General features: G+C 59.4%; 1 protein-coding gene across 2 annotated transcripts; it reads right to left on the bottom strand.

The window, feature by feature from the left end:
* Positions 1–97: 97 nt before the first annotated feature.
* On the bottom strand, positions 98–15,309 carry LOC135181363 (casein kinase II subunit alpha-like). Of its 2 annotated transcripts, XM_064154479.1 has the most exons (13): positions 15,122–15,309; positions 11,007–11,142; positions 8,061–8,172; positions 7,094–7,195; positions 6,070–6,120; positions 5,334–5,393; positions 4,414–4,497; positions 3,590–3,700; positions 3,223–3,324; positions 2,259–2,359; positions 1,440–1,588; positions 666–755; positions 290–576 (listed from the first exon to the last, which is right to left on the bottom strand). In XM_064154479.1, the coding sequence occupies exons 2-13, from the start codon at positions 11,105–11,107 to the stop codon at positions 455–457; spliced, it is 1,185 nt and encodes a 394-aa protein (XP_064010549.1). In that variant the 5' UTR covers positions 11,108–11,142; positions 15,122–15,309; the 3' UTR covers positions 290–454. The 2 variants fall into 2 exon arrangements, with proteins under 2 accessions (XP_064010548.1, XP_064010549.1); XM_064154478.1 differs by lacking the exon at positions 2,259–2,359 and having other exon boundaries at positions 98–576.
* Positions 15,310–22,183: the final 6,874 nt, after the last annotated feature.

Consider the following 22,183-nt stretch of genomic DNA (forward strand, 5'->3'; position numbering starts at 1 on the left):
TGAGGAGAAGACCAGGATCTCCAGATGGAGAAGGAGGAAGCTGTGGAGCTACCAAGCTGTGAAGCACCTTGAGGGGCACCCAAGAAGCTGCTGTGGGTCGGGACATAGAAAATAAAGTTTATTTTCCTTTTGTTTTCTCTTTTTTTCTGCTTTCTCCACCCAAATGGTGGCACCAGACCATGATCCTCAGGAGAAAAAGGTGGCCCAAACCCCCCCACCAAGCTCAACCTGGGGCCAGCAAGCAGAGCTTCTGGAGGTCCATCACCCCACCACAAACACCACCTCCTAGAACTGACCTTTGTTGGTTGTTATTTTTTTGCCCATCTTCAACAGAAATCAGAGTAAAACCAATCCCTCCCCCGGGGAGGGACCAGAGAAGGTCCCAGGGGGTGGCTGAAGGCAAGTGTGGCACCCCAGCGTGGTGGCCTCAGAGGAGAAGAACACCTGCAGGCCATCAGGGTTGGACGCCAGCGGTGGCAGCGGTGGGAAGAGGAGAACCCAAGGCGCTGGGTGAGGAGATGACAGGCGAGAGGGCCAAGGTGCCCATGGGCTGCGATGATGACAGCGAGGTGATGCCTGTGGAGGACAAAATGGGGTGGTGGAGAAGCTCTTGGGGATACCAGAACTGCCCCTGCCAAGAAGCCACCAGGAGGCCCAGAACCCACCTGCCAACATACTGGAGGAGCTGACGGGCGTGTTGGTGGCCGAGAGCGTGGCTGAAGTGCCAATTCTGGCTGGATCCTTGGCGATGGGATCTTGGTGGGGTGGAGAAATGGGAGTCACAAGGGGGGGTTCCTGGAAGCCCACCAGGTCCTCCCCTAAACCACGGCACCAGGGACACCGTGAAGAGGCTTCAGGATGAGGTGGGTGAGTAGAAGATGGCCAGCAAGGCTGGGGCTGCACCATGGGGATAGTTTAGAAGGTGAGGACAACTGTTGGGGGTGGTGGTGATGGCAAAGAGGAGGAAGCGAAGAAGGAAGATACTGGAGGAGAAGCTTCATGAAGGGGTAGGTGAGTAGAAGGACAAGGATGGGGCTGCAGCACGGTACTTTAGAAGGTGAAGAGAAGCAGCATGGTGGGGTGGGGGAGATGGCCAGCAAGGATGGATCTGCAGCACGGAGGTGGTTTAGAAGGTGAGGAGAAGCATCATGGAGGGGTGGAGGAGATGGCCAGCAAGGACAGAGATACAGCACGGAGGTGGTTTAGAAAGTGAGAAGTGCTGGGGGGGGTGGTAGCAGCAAAGAGGAGGTAGATTCTGGAGGGAAAACTTCATGGTAGGGTGGGTGAGTAGGACAAAGACATGGGGGCTGCACCATGGAGATGGCTTAGAAGGCGAGGAGAGGAGTTGGCGTGGTGATGGCAACGAGGAGGAGGAAGGTAGTGGAGAAATGTCACGGTGGGGTGGGTGAGCAGGAGGAGGAGGCTGGGGCAGGACGTACAGAAGTAGGGGTGCTCCATGGCGTCGCGCGCCGTCAGCCGCGTCTGGTGGTCGTAGCGCAGCAGCTTGTCCAGGAAGTCCAAGGCCTCTGTGCTCACCAGGTGCTGGTTCTCGCTGTGCACGAAGCGCTCCCACCGCTTCCGCGAGTGCCTGCGGGCAGCCCCAGCAGGGCAAACGGGGAAGAAAGAGGGGAAGAGAAGGAAAAAGAGGAAGAGGTGGAAGACGGTGGGGAGGAGGAAGAGGAGGAGGAGAAAAGAAGAAAGAGGGGGAAGAGAAGGAAAGAGGAAGAGGTTGAAGAAGGGGAGGAGAAGGAGAAAAGGAGAAAGAGGAGAGAAGGAAAAAGAGGAAGAGGAGAAAGAAGAAGGGAAGGAGGAGGAGAAAAGGAGAAGAAAGAGGGGGAAGAGAAGGAAAAAGAGGAGGAGGAAAAGATGAGGAGGAAGAGAAAGAAGAAAGGCAGGGAGGAAGAAGAGGGAGGAGAGGAATAAAAAGAGGATGAAGAGGAGAACAAAGAAGATGAGAAAACAAGGAAGAGGAATGAGATGAGAAAGAGGAGGAAGAAGCTGATCAGCCTCACGAGGTGCCAATAGCATCTGTTTGGCTGTGGTGAGAGATTAGATCGACATGAGGCAGAAGTTGGGCCACAGTGAGGGACTCAACCACAGTAAGGGAGAACTCGGCCATGGTGAGGGACTCAACTACAAGTGAGGATTTGACCTTGGGGAGGGCTTTGACCATGGCGAGGGAGAACTTGGCCGTGGTGAAGCCTGAGCAAGGGAAGATGCTTGTGGCCGGGCGCGGGGTGGGTCTGGGCAGCACCCACCTGCCCAGGATGTCGTTGAAGCGCGGGTCCAGCTCGATGTTGTACTTGTCGATGTAGTCGTAGAGGTCCTCTGTGCCCAGCACCTTGGCGATGCGCACCAGCTGCCGGGCAGGGAGCGCGGTCAGGGGGCACACGCACACAACTGGGGGGGCCTAGGCCACCAGGGGGCACGGGGAGGGGGCGTTTGGGTCCTCAGGTGGTGAGGTTTGGGAACCTAAGGGTGGGATTTAGGGAGCTGAGGTGGGGTTTGAGGACCCATGGTGGGATTTGGGAACCTGAAGTGGGATCTGGGGAGCTGCTATAGAGTTTTGAGGAGCTGCTGTGGTGCGGTTTGGGGAGCTCAAGTGGGATGCGGGGGCCTGTGGTGGGATTAGAGGTTCTGAGGTGGGGGTTGGGAACCCATCGTGAGGTTTGAAGGCCTGAGGTGGGTTTGGGGAATTGCTGTGGTGGGATGTGAGGACTTGAGATGAGCTTTAGAGACCGATGGTGGGGCTTTGAGGGCCTGAGGGTGGGGTTTGGGGACCCACTGAGGACATCTGTGGGCACCAGAAGAGCTCATGGGAGCTACAGGACTGGAAAACAGCAGCCAGGACCAAACCCACATCCTCTGGTTTGGAGAGGGATGGAAAGGAGACCCCCAAAGTGAACAGGGGATGGAGAGGAGACCCTCAAAGTGGACAGGGGATGGAGAAAGAAGACTCAGAATGGGGAGAGGACAGAGATGAAACCTGAAGTTGAGATGGGATGGAGAGAGGAGACCAAAAATGGGGAGATGGAGAGAAGAAACCCTAGACTTGGGGGTGGAATGGAGGAAGAAGACCTGAAATGGGAAGGGGGTGGAGAGAGGAGACCCAAAGTTGGGATGGAATGGAGACCCCATCGTGGGGATGGGGAGAGGATCTGCAAGACAAGGAGGTGATGGTGGGAGGGTCTGAGGGGGGTTCTGCAGGCCCTTGGAGCTCACTTGGTCATAGTTGTCATGGCCATGGAAGAAGGGCTCTTTCCTGAAGATCATGCTGGCCAACATACAGCCCAGACTCCACATGTCCAAGCTGTAGTCATACATCTGGAGAAGGTGGGAGAAGAGAAGTCCATGGAGATCTGAGGTGTGGTGGGGAGGAGAAAACAGGTCCCACGCCCCTTCCCCAAGGAGCAGAGGTGACATTTGGGGAGCTACAATCAGCAGTTCCATGCTCTGGCTCTAGGTTGTCACCTTGGCTGGGTCAAGAATGATCTTCAAGATGTTCTTCCAACCATTCCACGGTGGTAGGACCACCGATTTGTGTCCCACCCACCTGAAGGTGATGGGGTTGGGACCTTCTGGGCTGTACCTGGTAATCTACCAAGAGTTCTGGGCCCTTGAAGTAGCGCGAGGCCACACGGACGTTGTACTCCTGCCCAGGGTGGTAGAACTCTGCCAGCCCCCAGTCAATCAAGCGAAGCTGGAAGAGAAGACAGGACATGAGTGTCAAGGACCTGCCACCACCCACCCCAACCCCACCATGTGTCCCATGGAGTCTTAGCAACCAGCAGCTTGATCCATCTTGGCCTCCTCCAGCTGAGCTGAATGGAGGCAGGGCTGGTGGGGACACCATGGGTAAGGAGTGGGGACAGGAGATGCTCTGGGGGGGTGACACCATGGCTCTTGGGCACAACAGGGTCATGATGTGCTGACAAGAACATCTTGGGGGTGGAGAAGGAGGAGAAGGGTCTGGAGAACTTGTGAGGATCAGCTAAGAGACCTAGGGGTGTGGAGCCTGGAGCCAAGGAGGCTGAGGGGAGACCTTCTGGCTGTCTGCAAGTGTCTGAGAGCAGGCAGAGGTGAGGGTTAGGGTTTATACCAAGTGTTGGGTTAAGAGGAGTGGGCCTCAAACTGTCCTGGGGTGGTTTAGGTTGGACATGAGAAGAAATGTCCTCACTGAAAGGATTGTCCAGGCCTGGCCCAGGCTGCCCAGGGCAGTGGTGGAGTCCCTATCCCTGGAGGAGTTTCCAAGCTACGGTGCTGAGGGCCATGGTTTGGTGGTGCCCTGGCACTGCTGGGTCAGTGGTTGGACTCTGTCAGCTCAAAGATCTCCTCCAACCTCAAGCATTGCATGATGTCATTGTCCCTTGGGCAGGGAGGTGGGGGTGGGGGCGTGGGGGGGTCTGGAGGTACCTTTCTGTGCTCGTGGTCGATCATGACGTTGTGCGGTTTGACGTCGCGGTGCATCACGCCCATGCTGTGGCAGTAATCCAGGGCCTGTGGGACAGGGGACATGGTGGGGACAGGGATCAGGTGGAGACACAGGACTTCAGTCTGGAGAAGAGGAGGCTCCCAGGTGACCTTCTTGTGGCCTTCCAGTATCTGAAGGGGGCCTACAAAAAAGCTGGGGAGGGACTTTTTAGGCTATCAGGGAGTGACAGGACTAGGGGGAATGGAGCCAAGCTGGAGATGTGTAGGTTCAGACTGGAGGTGAGGAGGAAGTTCTTCAGCATGAGAGTGGTGAGAGGCTGGAATAGGTTGCCCAGGGAGGTGGTTGAGGCCCCATCCCTGGAGGTGTTTAAGGCCAGGCTGGATGAGGCTGTGGGCAGCCTGATCTAGGGTAGGGTGTCCCTGCCCATGGCAGAGGGGTTGGAACTGGATGATCCTTCTGGTGCCTTCCAACCCTGACTGATTCTATGATTCTATGACTTAAGGAGACAGCCAGGAGCTGCTCTGGGATCTCTGGGAGAAGGTTTCAAGTCTCTAAGGTCTGGGAGAGGGATTCAAGGATCTCAGAGAGGGTTTCCCACTCTCAACCCCCCTTGGTGACCCCCAAGCAGCCCCTGGTGGCCCCACCAGCAGCCTGTGACAATGCCCAGCTCCTGCTCTGCTGGTGGAGGTCAATCCTGGTGGATTCTTCTCCTCAAGGCTACCTTGGCCTCACCCTTGAAATCTCTTAGATCCCATCCCACACAGCTGGGCAACCATCGAGAAGAAGGCTGAGCAGCCAACAAGCTGCATTCCACCTTGTCAGTGATGGAGACACCTTGGGCGTGAAGGCTGAGCAGAAGGCTGGGATTTGGGGTGGGATCAGGCAGGTGCCAGGTGCTCACCTTCAGGATTTCATACATGTAGAAGCGAATGTCGAAGTCGGAGAGCGTCTGGTACAGTTGCTGCAGCAATCAGGAGGAGAGGTCAGCAAAACACAGCAGCTCTGGGCCACCACAGCTCCTGGCTTGCTTCTGGAGGCACCCAGCCACCGTAATGGGGCATGGGATGGACCTCTGAGGGCCACTTCAACCCCAGAGGGACCAAGTTGGGCTTTGTAGCCCATTTTGCCAGCAGAACACCATAAGATGGAGCTAGACCTTCCAGCCAACCAACCAACCTTCAGAGGGCGTTTGGGACCTCTCTGTGTCCACCCCATGGAGCCCCAAGACCCCTCCTGAGATCCAGGACCTGAAGGACTTGGTTTCCCAACCTTAGTCCAACTCCTTGCTCCAGCAGGGACACCCAGAGCAGGCTGCCCAGGGGAGCAGTTTCTCCTTGGAGTGCTCAAGGTCTCAGCGACCTGCACAGGGCACGGAATGGACCTTTGAGGGCCACACCTTGAACCCAGAAAGACCAACTTGACCAGGAACAGCTTGGTAGCCCGAATTTCCCCACCAGAACATCACAAGATGGAGCTGGACCTTCCAGCCAAACATCCACCCCAACCTTCAGAGGGTGCTTAGAACTTCACTCTGTCTAATCTGTAGAGCTCCAAGAACCCCTCTGAGATAAGAACCAGAAGGATTTGGTTTCCCAAGCCTAGTCCCCCACCCAGATGTCCCTCAGAAGGTGACCCACCTTGAAATCTGTGTTGTTGACATGCTCGAAGACCAGGGCAGGTGTCCGGGACTGGGTGGTGGTGGTGATGGTGGTGGTGGTGGTGATGGTGGTGATGGTGGTTAGGATATAAAAGAAATAAAAAAGAAAAAAGAGAGAGATTTGGTCTCTTCAGGAGCTTTCTCTGGACCTGCTCTGGTGGTGGGATGGACATGGCCACCTCTCAATGGGACTGGTGAGGCTGGGGAAGGAGCAGGGTCAGGAGCACCTTAGGCTGACACCACAGCTCTTGGCCACACAACGGCCAAGGAAGACAGGAGTATCTCATGGGTGTCCCCCCTAGACTCTCAGAACACCATCATGACCCCCTGGAACCCAACCACCACTCTCAGAACCTCACCATGACCCCTTGGAACCCAACCATGACTCTCAGAACCACACCACGACCCTCAGAGTTTCATCATGATTCGCTGGAATCTCCATTTGGACCTCCTCACTGCCCTCTGGAACTCTACCCTCAAAGTCACATCATGGCCCTCTGGAACCTCATAATGCCCTCAGAACCTTGTCATGACTCTTAGACACCCCACTGTGACCCTCAGGAATCTCATCAACAACCTCAGGGACCCTACTGTGACCCTCAGAACCTCATCATGACCCTCAGGAATCTCATCAACAACCTCAGGGACCCCACTGTGACCCTCAGAACCTCATCATGACCCTCAGGAATCTCATCAACAACCTCAGGGACCCCACTGTGACCCTCAGGAATCTCATCAACAACCTCAGGGACACCATGACCCTCAGAACCTCATCATGACTCTCTGGAACCTCACCATCACCTTTTGGAACCTCTCCACGGCCCCCTGGAGTCCCACTACTGCTCTCAAGACCTGGGAGCAGCAGAAGCAGCAGGAGCTTCTCCTGCTCTCCGCAAATCTTTCCCTGTCCTCCTCAGTGCTGGCAGCGGTGGTGGCGTCCCTCAGCACACAGAAACCAGCCTGGCCAGCAGGGTGGGACACAAGCCCCCCAAGGGGCTCCTCACCACGGGGTCCTTGACGATGTCCAGCAGGCTGATGATGTTGGGGCCTCCTCGCAGGTTCTCCAGGATCTTGATCTCTCGCTTGATCTTCTTCTTCTTCACTGGCTGCAGAGAGCAGGGGCTGAGAGAGCAGCCTGGGAGCGCGGCAGCAGCGGGCACACCGCGGAAAGAGCACGGGGAACCGGGGACGGGACGGGGAGAGGAGAGGGAGAGAGGATGGGGAACTGGGAAGGGGAACAGGGAAAGAGGATGGGGAACTGAGATGGAAGGGGGAAGAGGATGGGAAACTGGGGAGGAAAGGGGCAAGACTCCTCAGAAGAGGAATGGAAACAGGAAAGGAAGTGGAACAGGAAGTGGGAAGAGAAGTGGGGAAGAGAAACACAAAAGGGGCAGCAGAAAAAGGAGGGAGCTGGGAAAGTGGAACTGGGAAGGAAGGGCAAAGGAGGTGGGGAACTGGGAAAGAGAATGGGGAATTGGGAGGAAAGATGGAAGAGGCTAGGAAGCTGGAAGGGAGAGAGGGGAAGTGGAACAGGAACAGGGAAGGGAATTGTGGGGAAAGAGGCAGAAAAGAAGGAAGGAAATAAGGAAAAGGAATGGAGAACTGGGAAGTGGGAAACTGGGAAGGGGAAAAAACAGGGAAGGGCGAAGAGGCAGGGTAACAGGAAACAGGATAGGGAATGGGGAAGGGGAAGAGTGAAGGGGCAGGAGAAGGATGACTGGGGAAGGGGAAGGGAAATGGGCAAGAGCAGTTCTCATGGGATGGGTTGGGTAGGAAGAGGCCTCCAAGCTCCTGGAGTCCAAGCAGTGCCCCAGCACCTGCCAGGGCACCAACAAACCAAGGCCCTCAGCACCACATTTCCAGGGCTGGGGACTCCACCACTGCCCAGGGCCAAGCCTGAACAAGCCTTTTGGGTGAAGGAACCAGTTGGTGAGATGCAGAAAAAGAGGACACTGAACAACCACTCCCTACCTTGAGGATTTTCACCACCACTTTCTCGTTGTTGGTGATGTTGATGGCTTCAAAGACTTCACTGTACTTGCCCCGGCCGAGCTTCCTCACCAGCTGGTAGTCATCTTGGTTGCTGTTGGAGATGGAAGATACATCAAGAGATGAGAAGGTTGGAGCAAGCTCAATATGGACCATTCAGAGACAACTAAAGGAGATGGCAAGGGCAAGGTCTAGAGGTCAGAGCCTGGCAGTTGCCACCAACACCAAGGAGCATGCAATCCAACCAGCCAGAAACTGGAGAGCCCCAACGTGGCTCCAGCCTCCTACCAGCGACCTGCAGAGAGCCAGAAGGTCTCCTCTCAGCCTCCTTTGCTCCAGGCTCCTTCTCCTTCTTCTCCAGACCCTTCTCTGGACACTTCCAGCCTCTCAAGCTCCTTCTTGGAGTCAGGGCCCAAAGCTGAACCCAGCACCCCTGGTGTAGCCACCCCAATGTCCCCACCATCCCTGCCCTGCTGCTGCTGCCCAGCCTGGGGCTGCTCCAGGCCAGGCTCTTGGTGACCTTCTTGGCCACCTGGGCACACGCTGGCTCCTCTCCAGCCACCACCACCAACTCCTCCCAGGGCCTTTCCCACCAGGCACTTTCCCGCCCCTATGCCCCCAGCCTGGAGCCTTCCTGGCCTTGGCAGGAGCCAGCACTTGGCCTTGGTCAACCTCACTGGCTTCATCCAGCCTGCTTGGCTAGGTCCCTCTGGAGAGCCCCAAATCTCTCTGCAGAGCTTCAAACCCCTCTGGAGAACCTCCAAACCCTCCAGCAGATCCTTCAAACCCCCCAGCAGCTCCACCCAACCTGGTGTTACCCCAAACTGCCTTAGTCCTTCTCATCCAGATCATGTCTGAAGAGATCAGAGATCTTTAAGGTCCCTCCAATCCAAACCAGTTGATGACTCCATGAAACCAGGACAATAAAGCAACTCTCACCCCCAAAACGTTGGTGGATTTAACACCACCAAGCTCCAGGCAAAGCCACCAAAGGAGACTAAAGAGCAGAATGAGGTCCCCTGAGGGAGGATTTGATGCGAATGAAGGAGGAGGAAGAGCTGGAAAGGTTGACTTCACTAATTGCTAATTAACAGAGATGAGACAGGAGGTGACGCGTCAGCACCCTCCAGGAGAAGACAGAAAGGTCAAGCTGGGGGCACAGCAGGTGGCTTTGGTCCTTCAGCACTCAGCAAATAACAGGGAAGATGAGGAGTGGAGAAAGAAGACAGAGTGAAGAGCATGGTGGTGCAGATGGGGAGGATTCATCCATCTTGGGAGATGAGAAGATGAGGTGGTCTGGGGTCAGTGAGAAGGAAAATGTGGACTTCAGGGATTGTCCTAGGGGAAAATAAATCTGGGATGGACACAGGAGACAGTGAGGTGGGTGGAGAACTGAGTGAAGGATGGAGGTTGGAGGGTTGTGATCTGCAGGGCAGGTTCTAGTTGGAGGCCTGGAGCTTGTGGTGTTCCCCAGGAGTCAGTTCTGGGTCCAGTCTTGGCCAACATCTCCTCAATGAACAGACACTGTGGGCTCTCGACCAGTTTGCTGCTGGCCTAAACTGGGAGGAGTGGTGACAGTCTGCCAGGCTCTGCTGCCATCCAGCCAGAAGTGGCCAGGCTGGAGAGGTGGGGAGAGGAACTTCCTGAGCTTCAACCAGAGCAAGGGGAGGAACAACCTCATGGATCAGTCCAGGGGAGGGTGGAAGCTGTTGCGAAGTCTCTGAGCAGGGAAGGCTGAGGGGCCTGGGGCTGCTCAGCCTGGACAGGAGAGGACTCAGAGGGGATCTTCTCACATCTGCAGGGTCAGAGGCAAGAGGCTGGGGCCAGACTCTTCCCAGTGGGGCCCAGGGACAGGCCAAGGGGCACCAGGCACAAACTGGAAGCCAGGAGGTTCCCTCAGGAGCAGCCTCTTGGCTTGGAGGGTTGCAAGGCCTGGAGCAGGCTGTGCAGAGAGGCTGTGGAGTCTCCTTGTCTGGAGAGCTTGCACAGGCAGCTGGGCACTGGGATGCTGGGCACCTGCTGTGGGTGACCCTGCTGGAGCAGGGGGCTGCTCTGGGTGAGCTCCAGAGGTCTCTTTCCACCCCACCAGGCTGGGACTGGGGAATTCAAGGACATGGAGTCTCCATCCCAGAGGCAGGAGGGGCTGTGCTGCTGCCGTGGGGGCTGGGGTGGATGAGGAGCTTTTGATTTCTAGGTCACTGGTGGCAGGAGCTGGGCTCTGGGCAGGGCTGGGCTCCTAATCCGGCACTGGCAGTGCTGGAGGAGCCACCTCGGGGCCCAGCCTCAGAGAAAAGATGGATTTGGATCCATTTAAATCCACTTGGATCTGTTTGATCCATTTTAATTCATTTTTAGTCAATTTTATCACAAATTCAGGACCAAATCAGCTGCTGCCCCTGGCAGCGGTGGCATGGGAAGGAGAATGTGCTTGGGATGGAAGAAACCCTCAGGAAGGAGAAGACTTCAAGCAAGAAGCTCTGAGGAAGATGCCCTCAGGAGGGAAGAATATGCCCACGAGAAGGAAGAAGATGCCCTCAGGAAGGAGGGAGCCCTCAGCAAGGAAGGAGAAGCCCTCAAGAAGGAAGCAGCATCCCTCAGCAACAAGCCCAGCAGATGCCAGCAGACTCACTGGTTCTGGCTCACAACAGAGGCTCCAGGACCTGGTTTCTCCCTATATCACCACAGAGATCACCACCACAGGGCACTGTTGTAGGTCCTCTCTGCACCTCCAGCCCAGCCCAGCCCCGGTGTCTCCTCCATTCCATGACGTCTCCCAGCGCTGGCACCTCCAGCTTCCCACACCCAGCAGATGCCACCAGAAGGCCTGGTTCTGGCTCCAGATGGAGGCTCCAGGAACCTGTTCCTCCCTATTCTGGGACACAGCTCACGCCACGGAGCCCCCCTGCAGCCCCCCAGGCCTGGTCTCACCCCCACTCCACGACGTGTGACTCGTAGTCCCAGTACTCGCGGGGCCGCTGCGTGTTGACATCGGCGTAGACCCTGGCCCGGCTGGGCACCGGCCCTGCCATCCTGCCCCGGCCCGGGGCACGGAGCCTGCCTCCCCCTGCAACACAAGCACCACGGCAATGGGGTCACCAAGGGGGGAAAAGGGGCACAGGCTCACCTGAGTGCAGCTGGGAGGGAGAATCGTACAACTGTCAGGCTAGAAGGGACCTCAAGGATCACCCAGTTCCAACCCCCTGCCAGGGGCAGGGACACCTCACTCTAGAGTAGGCTGCCCAGAGCCACATCCAGCCTGGCCTGGCCTTCCACCCCTTCCCTGGGCAACCTGTCCCACTGTCTCAGCGCCCTCATGGTGAAGAACTTCTTCCTAACATCCAATCTGAATCTCCCCACTTCTAGTTTTGCTCCATTCCCCCCAGTCCTATCACTGCCTGACACCCTAAGGGGAGGCAGAGGAGAAGGAAGCGGTTGAGGAGCTCCTGCAGTCTTCTCCCACAGACTTGGGGTCCCAAAAGGCTCAGCTCTGGGTTCTGGGGCAAAATAAAAATCCTCTTCCCCTCAACTCTGGGGCCAAAAAACTTCATCTTCCTGAATTTTGGAGCCAGAATCTCCCTTAGCTTCAAATCTGGGGTAAAAAACCTGTTTATTTCAGATTACAGTGATCAAAATCTCCCTTGTTCACCATCTGGAGGCCAAAATCTCCCTTCCCATGAATTTTGGGCCCCAAAATTCCCCCCCTGCTGAAATTCTGGGACCAGAATTTCTCTTTCCCTCAAACTTTAGGATGGAAAATTCAATTTTCCTTAATTTGGGGGCTAAAATCTACCATCCCATGATTTTTTTTTTGGGTCAGAATACCCCTTCCCCTCATTTTTGGGATGAAAATCTCCCTTCTTTGCATTTTTGGGCTCAGAATCTCCCTTCCCATCGATTTCTGGGGGCAAAACCTTTTCCTTTAATGAATTTTGGAACCAAAATCTCCTCTCTCCTCAATTTTAGGGCCAAAAAAATTCCTCTTTTCCTAGTTCTGGGGCCAGAATCTCCATTCCCTCTCGTTTTGGAATTAACATCTCCCTTACTCACAATTTTGGGCCCAGAATTCCCTTTTTCCCTTCAATTTTGAAGCCAGAATCTCCAATCCTCTGAATTCTGAGGGCAGAATCTCATTTCCCTTAAATTCTGGGGGCAAAGGCTTCATTTTCCTGACTTTTGGGACCAAAATCTCCCTTCCTTTGGATTTTGGGCCCAAAAATTTCCTTCCCCTAAATTTCAGGGGATCAGAATTTTCCTTTCCTTGAATGTTGGGGCCAGGATCTCCCCAGCTCCTCTCTTTTGGAACCTAAAACTTAATTTCCAAGGTTTTGGGTTCCAAATCTCCACAGCTCTAAACGTGGGGATCAGGATCTCCCCTGCCTTCCATGCTGGAAACAAAAACATCTTTTCCATTCCTTTTCAGACCAGAGATTCCCTTCCACTCAATTCTGGAAACAGAATCTCCTCTGCTGCAGGCTCCACACCCCCAGCTCCCTCAGCTGCTCCTCACAACTTCTCCACAGCCTTCTCCTTCTTCTCCAGACTCTCCCTCAGCATCTTTGCTCTTCTCTGGACACCTCCAGCCCCTCAAGCTCCTTCTTGGAGTCAGGGCCCAAAGCTGAGCCCAGAACTCCAGGGGTGGTCTCCTCAGTGTCCCCACTCCAGGGGCATCATCCTTGCCCTGCTCCTGCTGCCCAGCCTGGGGCTGCTCCAGGCCAGACTCTTGGTGACCTTCTTGGTCACCTGGGCACACGCTGGCTCCTCTCCAGCCACTGCCACCAACCCTCCCCAGGGCCTGTTCCAGCAGGCACTTTCCCGCCCCTATGCCCCCAGCCTGGAGCTTTCCTGACCTTGTGGGAGCCAAGGGCAGGAACCAGCACTTGGCCTCGGTCAACCTCCTCCCATTGGGCTCAGCTGCCATTGAGGCAGCCTGGCCAGGTCCCCCTGGAGAGCCTCAAAGGCTCCAAGAGCAGAGAGAAGCAGCACTGAGGGCCATGTTCTGAACATCCCACTGAAGGGTTAATGAAGCATCTCCAAGGCAGAAGCTGCCCAGATGGTCCCAAGCTAGAGGTTGGCAGCTGCCAGTGCCGCGGGCAGAGCTGGATCCCAGAGCTCATTAATCCTGGGATACTGTCAGGTCCATGGGACCTCCAGCCTGGAGCAGGGGGTGGGGAGCCACCAAAACCAATCAGGAACTGAAAATGGAGCAGCTCACAGCCCAGATGAGGCCATGGCCAACAACACCATCCTCAAGAAGCCAGAAATGGAGTGCTGGGACCTCAGCAAGATGCTGAGGAGGCCCTGGCTACCACCATCCTCCTCCCCAGGAAGTCAGAACTCAGATCCTGGGCTCCCGGTGAGAAGCTGACTCCCAGATGAGACCATGGCCACTACTCTCCTCCTCAGGAAGCCAACCAGATATGCTGGCTGGAATTCTGGGGCTACCCCTGCCCCTCTGCCCCACTCTGTCCTGATTTGACCCCAAGGTAGTCCTCTGAGGAGAGCTTGGCTGAAGTATTGACCTTCCACCCATGAGGAGCTGCTGCACAGAGTTGAGGACATGCTCCGACCTCTCTCCTGGTTGGGAAACCTCATCCCATGGGATCTTCCTCTTGGGCAGAGCAGCTTCTCCACCAGCACCATGGAGGCTGCAGGAACAGAAGCTTCTCCACCAGCACCATGGAGCCTGCAGGAGCAGAAGCTTCTCCACCAGCACCATGGAGCCTGCAGGAGCAGAAGCTTCTCCACCAGCACCATGGAGCCTGCAGGAGCAGAAGCTTCTCCACCAGCACCATGGAGGCTGCAGGAACAGAAGCTTCTCCACCAGCACCATGGAGCCTGCAGGAGCAGAAGCTTCTCCACCAGCACCATGGAGCCTGCAGGAGCAGAAGCTTCTCCACCAGCACCATGGAGCCTGCAGGAGCAGAAGCTTCTCCACCAGCACCATGGAGCCTGCAGGAGCAGAAGCTTCTCCACCAGCACCATGGAGCCTGCAGGAGCAGAAGCTTCTCCACCAGCACCATGGAGCCTGCAGGAGCAGAAGCTTCTCCACCAGCACCATGGAGGCTGCAGGAACAGAAGCTTCTCCACCAGCACCATGGAGCCTGCAGGAGCAGAAGCTTCTCCACCAGCACCATGGAGCCTGCAGGAGCAGAAGCTTCTCCACCAGCACCATGGAGCCTGCAGGAGCAGAAGCTTCTCCACCAGCACCATGGAGCCTGCAGGAGCAGAAGCTTCTCCACCAGCACCATGGAGCCTGCAGGAGCAGAAGCTTCTCCACCAGCACCATGGAGCAGCTCAGGGACTAACCAATCCAGAGTGGACAGAAGATGTTCCCCAGGGCCAGGAGAAACCCCAGGACTGGCTAAAGATGGAGGAGAGGCCAAGGGGAGCAAAGAGGGAGCTCGGCAGCACCGTGCTCGTACTCACAGCCGCACTCCAAGCTCACACTCACCCCCTCACAGCACCACTCAGCCCAGACTCGCACTCAGACCCCACGGTCCCGCTCCCCCCCCACACTCAGAGCCCCACTCTCGTTCACCCCCCCCCACTCACACTCAGAGCCCCATACCCACACTCACACCCTCTTATCCGCACTCACACTCAGACCTCACACTCATTCCTACCACTTCATGGCTCCACAATCTCACTCACACCCCCATGCACTCACACCCAAAGCTCACACTCGCACCCCCTCACACCCACATACTCACACCCCACTCAGATCCCCATATTCACACTCACTCCCCCACTCACACTCACCCCCCTCACACCCACACACTCATCCCCCACTCACACTCACCCCCTCACATCCCCATATTCACACTGACCCCCACTCACACTCAGCCCCCCTCACACTCACCCCCCACTCACTCAGCCCCCTCACATCCCCGCAGTCACACTCTCTCCCCACTCAGACCCCCATACTCACATCCGCTACTCACACTCAGACCCTCCACTCACACTCGCACCCCTCCCCTCTCCCCCTCCCCTCCCCCCCCCTTCAGGCCGTCCCCTCCCCCTCTCCCCTCCCCCTCTCCCCTCACCGGTGCGGCCGGGGCCGGGCTGGGGCGGGCCGGAGCAGGTGTCCGGAGGGGGCAGTGTCCGGTTGGCGGGGAGGGGAGGGGTGCCGGGGCCTGGCTGCCCGAGGCCGGGCCCGGCGCTGCGGGGAGGGGCGCTGCCTCCCCTCGGCTGGGGGTGACAAGATGGCGGCGCCTGAGCGGCGGCAGCGGAGCCTGGCACGGGACGCGCGGCCCCGCCGGGACAGCAGGGGGCGCCGCCGAGTGCGTGCGGGGCCGAGGAGAGAGCGCCGCCTGCTGCCATAGAGACGAGGCGCCGGCGGGGGGCGGCAGTGCGCATGCGGCAGGGGAGGGGCGGGGCCGCCGGGGGGGGTGGAGCCTGCGCCGCTGCCTCGGTAACGGCGGGGATGGCTCCTGCGCTCCCGGTAACGCCGGGGATGGGCACCAGCGCTCCCGGTAACGCCGGGGATGGGCACCAGCGCTCCCGGTAACGCCGGGGGTGGGCACCAGCGCTCCCGGTAACGCCGGGGATGGGCACCAGCGCTCCCGGTAACGCCGGGGATGGCTCCTGCGCTCCCGGTAACGCCGGGGGTGGCTCCTGCGCTCCCGGTAACGCCGGGGATGGCTCCTGCGCTCCCGGTAACGGCGGGGATGGGCACCAGCGCTCCCGGTAACGCCGGGGATGGCTCCTGCGCTCCCGGTAACGCCGGGGGTGGCTCCTGCGCTCCCGGTAACGCCGGGGGTGGGCACCAGCGCTCCCGGTAACGCCGGGGATGGGCACCAGCGTTCCCAGTGCTCCCAGCGCTCCCGGTAACGCCGGGGATGGGCACCAGCGCTCCCAGTGCTCCCAGCGCTCCCGGTAACGCCGGGGATGGGCACCAGCGCTCCCGGTAACGCCGGGGATGGGTACCAGCGCTCCCAGTGCTCCCAGCGCTCCCGGTAACGCCGGGGATGGCTCCTGCGCTCCCAGCGCTCCCAGCGCTCCCGGTAACGCCGGGGACACGACCAGTGCTCCCAGTGCTCCCAGTAATGGTGGGGACAGGACCAGTGCTCCCAGTGCTCCCAGTAATGCTGGGGACAGGACCAGTGCTCCCAGTAATGCTGGGGACAGGACCAGTGCTCCCAGTAATGCTGGGGACAGGACCAGTGCTCCCAGTGCTCCCAGTAATGGTGGGGACAGGACCAGTGCTCCCAGTGCTCCCAGTAATGCTGGGGACAGGACCAGTGCTCCCAGTAATGCTGGGGACAGGACCAGTGCTCCCAGTGCTCCCAGTAATGCTGGGGACAGGACCAGTGCTGCCAGTAATGCTGGGGACAGGACCAGTGCTCCCAGTGCTCCCAGTAATGCTGGGGACAGGACCAGTGCTCCCAGTAATGCTGGGGACAGGACCAGTGCTCCCAGTGCTCCCAGTAATGCTGGGGACAGGACCAGTGCTGCCAGTAATGCTGGGGACAGGACCAGTGCTCCCAGTGCTCCCAGTAATGCTGGGGACAGGACCAGTGCTCCCAGTGCTCCCAGTAATGCTGGGGACAGGACCAGTGCTCCCAGTGCTCCCAGTAATGCTGGGGACAGAGCCAGTGCTCCCAGTAATGCTGGGGACAGGACCAGTGCTCCCAGTAATGCTGGGGACAGGACCAGTGCTCCCAGTAATGCTGGGGACAGGACCAGTGCTCCCAGTAATGCTGGGGACAGGACCAGTGCTGCCAGTAATGCTGGGGACAGGACCAGTGCTCCCAGTGCTCCCAGTAATGCTGGGGACAGGACCAGTGCTCCCAGTGCTCCCAGTAATGCTGGGGACAGGACCAGTGCTCCCAGTGCTCCCAGTAATGCTGGGGACAGAGCCAGTGCTCCCAGTAATGCTGGGGACAGGACCAGTGCTCCCAGTAATGCTGGGGACAGGGCCAGTGCTCCCAGTAATGCTGGGGACAGGACCAGTGCTCCCAGTAATGCTGGGGACAGAGCCAGTGCTCCCAGTAATGCTGGGGACAGGACCAGTGCTCCCAGTAATGCTGGGGACAGGACCAGTGCTCCCAGTGCTCCCAGTAATGCTGGGGACAGGACCAGTGCTCCCAGGTCCGGGATCTGAGAGCAGTGTTCCCAGGGCTCCCAGTGCTGCCAGGTCTGGGACAGGGACTGTGCCAGCTTACTGGTTCACCAGCATCATACTGGTGTCCTGGGATGGCAGCAGCTTACTGGGACCATACTGGTTTCCTGGGATGGGTCCAGCTCACTCAGACCACACTGATTTCCTGGGATGGCAACAGCTCACTGGGATGGCTCCAGCTCACCGGCATCGTCCTGGCTACTGGGATGGCAAAGCTCACTGGGACCATGCTGGTTTAACTGGGATGGCAAAGCTCACTGGGACCATGCTGGTTTAACTGGGATGGCAGCAGCTCACTGGGACCATACTGGTGTAACTGGGATTTCAGCACACAGGAGCATTCCCAGCCCACTGCAACTCATCCACGGGACCTTGGCACCGGTTCCAGTGCCGGTGGCTGCTGGTCCCAGTCTCCACCAGTCCCGGCCACCACCAGTCCCTCCCCAGTGGCCACCTCGTGCCCACGCTTCCGGAGCCTTCCGGTGGTGGCACAAAGCCTCCTTGTGCTCGCCTGTACCAGCGTGGCACTGGTGGCAGATTGACCCCCACGCCCTCCATCAGCTGGCAGTGCCCCAGCTCCCACCACTGCCCCAGCAGGGTGTTGGGATGGGGGCACCCTCCCCCTCCCAGTTCCAGGTGGGATCCCACTGACCCCCTCCCCACCAAACCGGTTCCTGCAACTGGAGCCGGGCACTGGTCCCAGTAAGCCAGGAACAAAGGGGGCATTGAGGGGAGCGTCCAGAAAGGGCTCTTGTCTGGGATACCAGGGGGGAAGGGGCCAAGCACTCCCAGTGTGCCCAGTAACCCAGCACAAGCTGCCCAGCATCCTGCTATGCCCAGCTCCCCAGTACAGGTGCCCAGCACTCCCAGTGTGCCCAATAACCCAGCACAAGGTGCCCAGCATCCCACCATGCCCAGTTCCCCAGTACAGGTGCCCAGCACTCCCAGTGTGCCCAGTAACTCAAGCACAAGGTGCCCAGCATCCTGCTATGCCCAGCTCTCCAGTACAGGTGCCCAGCACTCCCAGTGTGCCCAATAACCCAGCACAAGGTGCCCAGCATCCTGCTATGCCAAACACCCCACTGTGCCCAGCTCCTCAGTACAAGGTGCCCATCACTCCCAGTTTGCCCAGTAACCCAAAGCACTGTGGTCTGGGGGGCCCAGTTACGGCATTGAGGGTCCTCACAGTGGTGCTGGGGGTCCAGTTACATTACTGGGGGTCTCACTTATGGCATTGGGGATCCCAGATGTGGCTCCTGGGTCTCTAAAGTACTACTGAGGGTCCCAATTATGGCACTGGAGGTCCCAGTTACATTGCTGGGGGTCCCACTTGTAGCACAGAGGGTGCCAGTTGTGGCTCTGGGGTCCCTAAAGTGGTACTGGGAGTCCCAGTTACATTGCTGGGGGCCCCACTCCTGGCACTGGGGTCCCCACAGTGGTGCTGGGTTCCAGTTCTGGTACTGGGTGTCGCAGTTACTACAGTGGGCACCTGGGTTTGGGGGTCTTGGCTGCTGTGTGGGTTCCCAGCGTGACTCTCACCCAGCAGTACTGGTACTAGTACCAGTGCCCAGAGCCCAGTGCCTGGTGCTGGTGCCAATGCTGATGCCCAGCACCAGACTCTTTGGACTAGTGCCAGTGCCCAGTGCTAGAACTGGTACTGTTATCAGTGTCCAGTACCAGTGCTGGTGACCAGCTGGTACTGGTACTGGTACTGTTACTGTTACCAGTGTCCAGTACTGGTGCTGGTGCTCAGCTGCAGTGCCTGTGCCCAGTGCTGGTACTGGTACCATTACCAGTATCCAGTACCAGTGCTGGTGCCCAGCTGCAGTGTTAGTGCCCAGTGCTGATGCCAGTACCAATGCTGGTAACCAGTGCAGGTGCTGGTGTTGGTACCAGTACTAATGCTGGTCCTCAGTGTCCAGCTGCAGTGCCAGTGCCCAGGGACTGGTGCAGGACTGTCTGAACCAGTGCCCAGTGCCAGGTTCTTGTGTCCAGCCACAGTGCCAGCAGCTGGTGTCAGTGTGTGGTGCTGGTGCCAGTGTTGGATTGACTGGGCCAGTGCTGGTACCAAGGCTGGTGCCCAGCTGCAGTGCTGGTGCCCAGTGCCTAGTGGCAGTACTGATGTCAATACTGATGCCCATTCCCTATCACAGTGCTGGTGCCAGTGCTGGATTGTCTGGCTGGTGTCCGGTACCACTGCTGGTGCCCAGTTCCGATGCTGGTACCTGGTACCGGTGCGGGTTCCCTGCTGCAGTGCCAGTGCAGGATTGGCTGGCGCCGTGCCCAGTGCTAATACCGATGCCAGTACCCGGTGTCCGGTACAGGATTGCCTGGCCCGATGCCCGTACCGATGCCAGGTGCTGATGCCCGGTACCGGTGCCGGTTCTTCACCTCAGTGCCAGTGTCTGGTGCCACTTCCCCACCACAGTGCCCGGTACTGGTTACAGTGTCGCTGCCCAGTGTTGGTGCCCGGTACCAGTTGCCCTCCGCAGTGCTAGTGCTCGGTGCCCGGTGCTGGTCCGGTTGCCGATGCCCGGTACTGACGCCAGTACCGGTGCCAGTTTCTGCTGCAATGTCTGTGCCCGGTGCCCGGTGCAGGATTGTCCGGCCTTGTGCCCGATGCCGGTGCCGATGCCCTGTGCCGGTCCCAGGTCCCCGCCGCAGTGCCGGTGCCCGGTGCCTGGTGCAGGATTGCCTGGCCCGGTGCCCGGTGCCGGTGCTGATGCCGACGCCCGGTACTCGGCGCCGGTGCCGGTGCCAGGTCCTCGCCGCAGTGGCGGTGCCGGTGCCCGGTGCCGGTGCCCGGTGGCGGAGCGGGATTGGCTGGCCCGGTGCCCGCTGGCCCCTGCCCAGCCCCTGCGGCTATAACGGCCCCGGGCGGAGCCGGGAGCGAGCCCGCAGAGACCCCGAGAGCGACCATGGGACAGCCCCGGGGGTGAGCCCGGGGACAGCGGGGCACAGGGACGGGGCGGGGCCCCCCGGGATGGTGGGGGCCGTGAGGACCCAGGGGACTCTGGGGGCAGCAGGGACCCGGGGGCAGAGGGGACCCCCGGGAGGAGTCAGGACTCCGGGGACAGGGAACCCGCGGGTGGGGGGGGGATTCCCGGGACCTTGTGGATATAGGAGACGCTGGGGACGGCGGGGACCCCAGGGGGGTCAGGGGACTTTGGGGGCAGCGGGGACCCTGCGCAGAGAGAAGACCTCCGGGGACAGTGGGAATCTTGGGGACAGAGGGGACCCCAAGGACAAAAGGGACCGCCGGCAGAGAGGGGACCCTCGAAACAGGGGACACCGGGAACAGTGAGGACCTTGGGGACAGAGTGGAGCCCGGGGATGGCAAGGACCCTGAGGACCCAGGGGACTCTGGGGACAGTAGGGCCATCGGGGGACAGAGGGGATTCTGGGGATAAAGGGGACCCAGGGACAGAAGGCACTCCCGAGATCTTGGCTCCCCAGGAACGAGGGGGACCTCAGGGACAGAAGGGACACTAGGGACAACGGGGACTCAGAGACAGAGGGGCCCCCGAGGATGGTAGGGACCTTGGGGACCCAAGGGAATCTGGGGACAGTAGGGACAGCAGGGGACAGAGGGGAGCCTAGGACAGAGAGTGCCCCTGGGACAGAAGGGACACTGAGGAGCCAGGGTGTGGTGGAGCCAGTGGAGAGCCCCGGGACAGTGGGCACCCCGAGAATCCAGGGGACTCTGGGGACACTGGGAACAGAAGGGACCTTGGGGACCCAGGGACAGGAGGGGCCCCGGGGATGGTGGAGACCCTGAGGACCCCGAGGACTTTGAGGGCAGTGGGGGACCCCCGGGGACAGCAGGGATCCCAGGCAGGAAGGGGACCCTCGAGACAGGGAGCACCCAGGCACAGAAGGGACCCTGGGCATGGTGGGGACCCTGAGGACCCAGGGGACTCGGGGGACAGAAGGGACCCCCAGGATGATGGGGACCCTGGTGATGGCAGGGACAGTGGGGACCCCTGGGGACAGCAGGGACCAGATCTGTTACCCACTGCCTGGGCCAGAGGGGAGCGGAGCTGGGGGGTCACTGGTGTGGGGACAAGGACCGCGGGTGTCACTGGTGTGGGGAGAGGGACCGCGGGTGTCAGCCGCACGGGGCAGGTGGCCGCGCGTGGGCTGGGGACCTGCCGGTGCCGCGGTGGCGGCAGGGCAGCAGTTGCTGGGACAGCAGCAGGTCACTGGAGGGTGCTGGTGTCCCCACCCGTGGTGTCCCCTCCGCAGGGTGCCAGCGCTGGCCGTGGCTGCCCTGCTGGTGCTGACCTCCTCCGCGCTGGCCGATGGTAAGGGGGCTGCTGGGGCAGGCAGGTGACACCGTGGTGGCACCTTGGGTGTGTGGAGAGGTCCCAGTGCCACCCTGAGGGGGCTCCCCTTGTCCCCGACCCCCCCCCTTCTGTCCCCGCAGAGCCCACGAGCACCTTGGACGTGTCCCTGTCGGCGGAAGGACAGACTCAAGGTAAGGGGGGGGGATCCAGGGCCACCCACAGGCGCTGCAGGGGGTCCCTGAACCCCTCTGGAAGTCCTCAGTGTCCCCCAGTCCTCCCAGTGTCCCCCTGCCAGCTCTGGGTCCCAGTTTCCCTCCTGGCCAAGCGCTGAAAATGAGGGCAGGGGGTGTGGAAACTGGGGGGGGGGGGGGGGGGCAGAGGGTGGGTGCTGGGGGGGAGTCAGGGTCGGTGTCTTTTGGGGGAGAGGCTTCACGACCCCTCCCCATCTTTTCCAGACCCTGCCAGTCCTGCCAAACTGGAGGCCTCTGGGGAGAGTGAGCAGCGAGAAGGGGATGTGGCAGCCAGGCCTGGACCCCCCTGGCATGGGGGTGGGGGTGGGGATGGGCTTTGGCCCCTACCTACCCCCCCCGGGGATTTCTGCCCTCCCCTTTTGTCCTGACCCCCCCTTTTGTCTCCCTCCCAGGTGATCTCACCACCTCCAGTCAGAGACTGGGAAAAGGTAGGGCTGGGTGTGAGGA

Source organism: Pogoniulus pusillus, chromosome 14, assembly GCF_015220805.1.
Source record: "Pogoniulus pusillus isolate bPogPus1 chromosome 14, bPogPus1.pri, whole genome shotgun sequence".
In the NCBI taxonomy this organism is placed as follows: domain Eukaryota; kingdom Metazoa; phylum Chordata; class Aves; order Piciformes; family Lybiidae; genus Pogoniulus; species Pogoniulus pusillus.

What these genes read in the sequence shown, in the direction of transcription:
- LOC135181363 (XM_064154478.1), bottom strand. Translation starts at nt 11,107, where the DNA reads ATGGCAGGGCCGGTGCCCAGCCGGGCCAGGGTCTACGCCGATGTCAAC. An exon ending in TCACACGTCGTGGAGTGGGG is followed by an intron (nt 8,173 to 11,006) that starts GTGAGACCAGGC and finishes CATCTCCAACAG; the next exon opens with CAACCAAGATGACTACCAGC. An exon ending in TGGTGGTGAAAATCCTCAAG is followed by an intron (nt 7,196 to 8,060) that starts GTAGGGAGTGGT and finishes TGCTCTCTGCAG; the next exon opens with CCAGTGAAGAAGAAGAAGAT.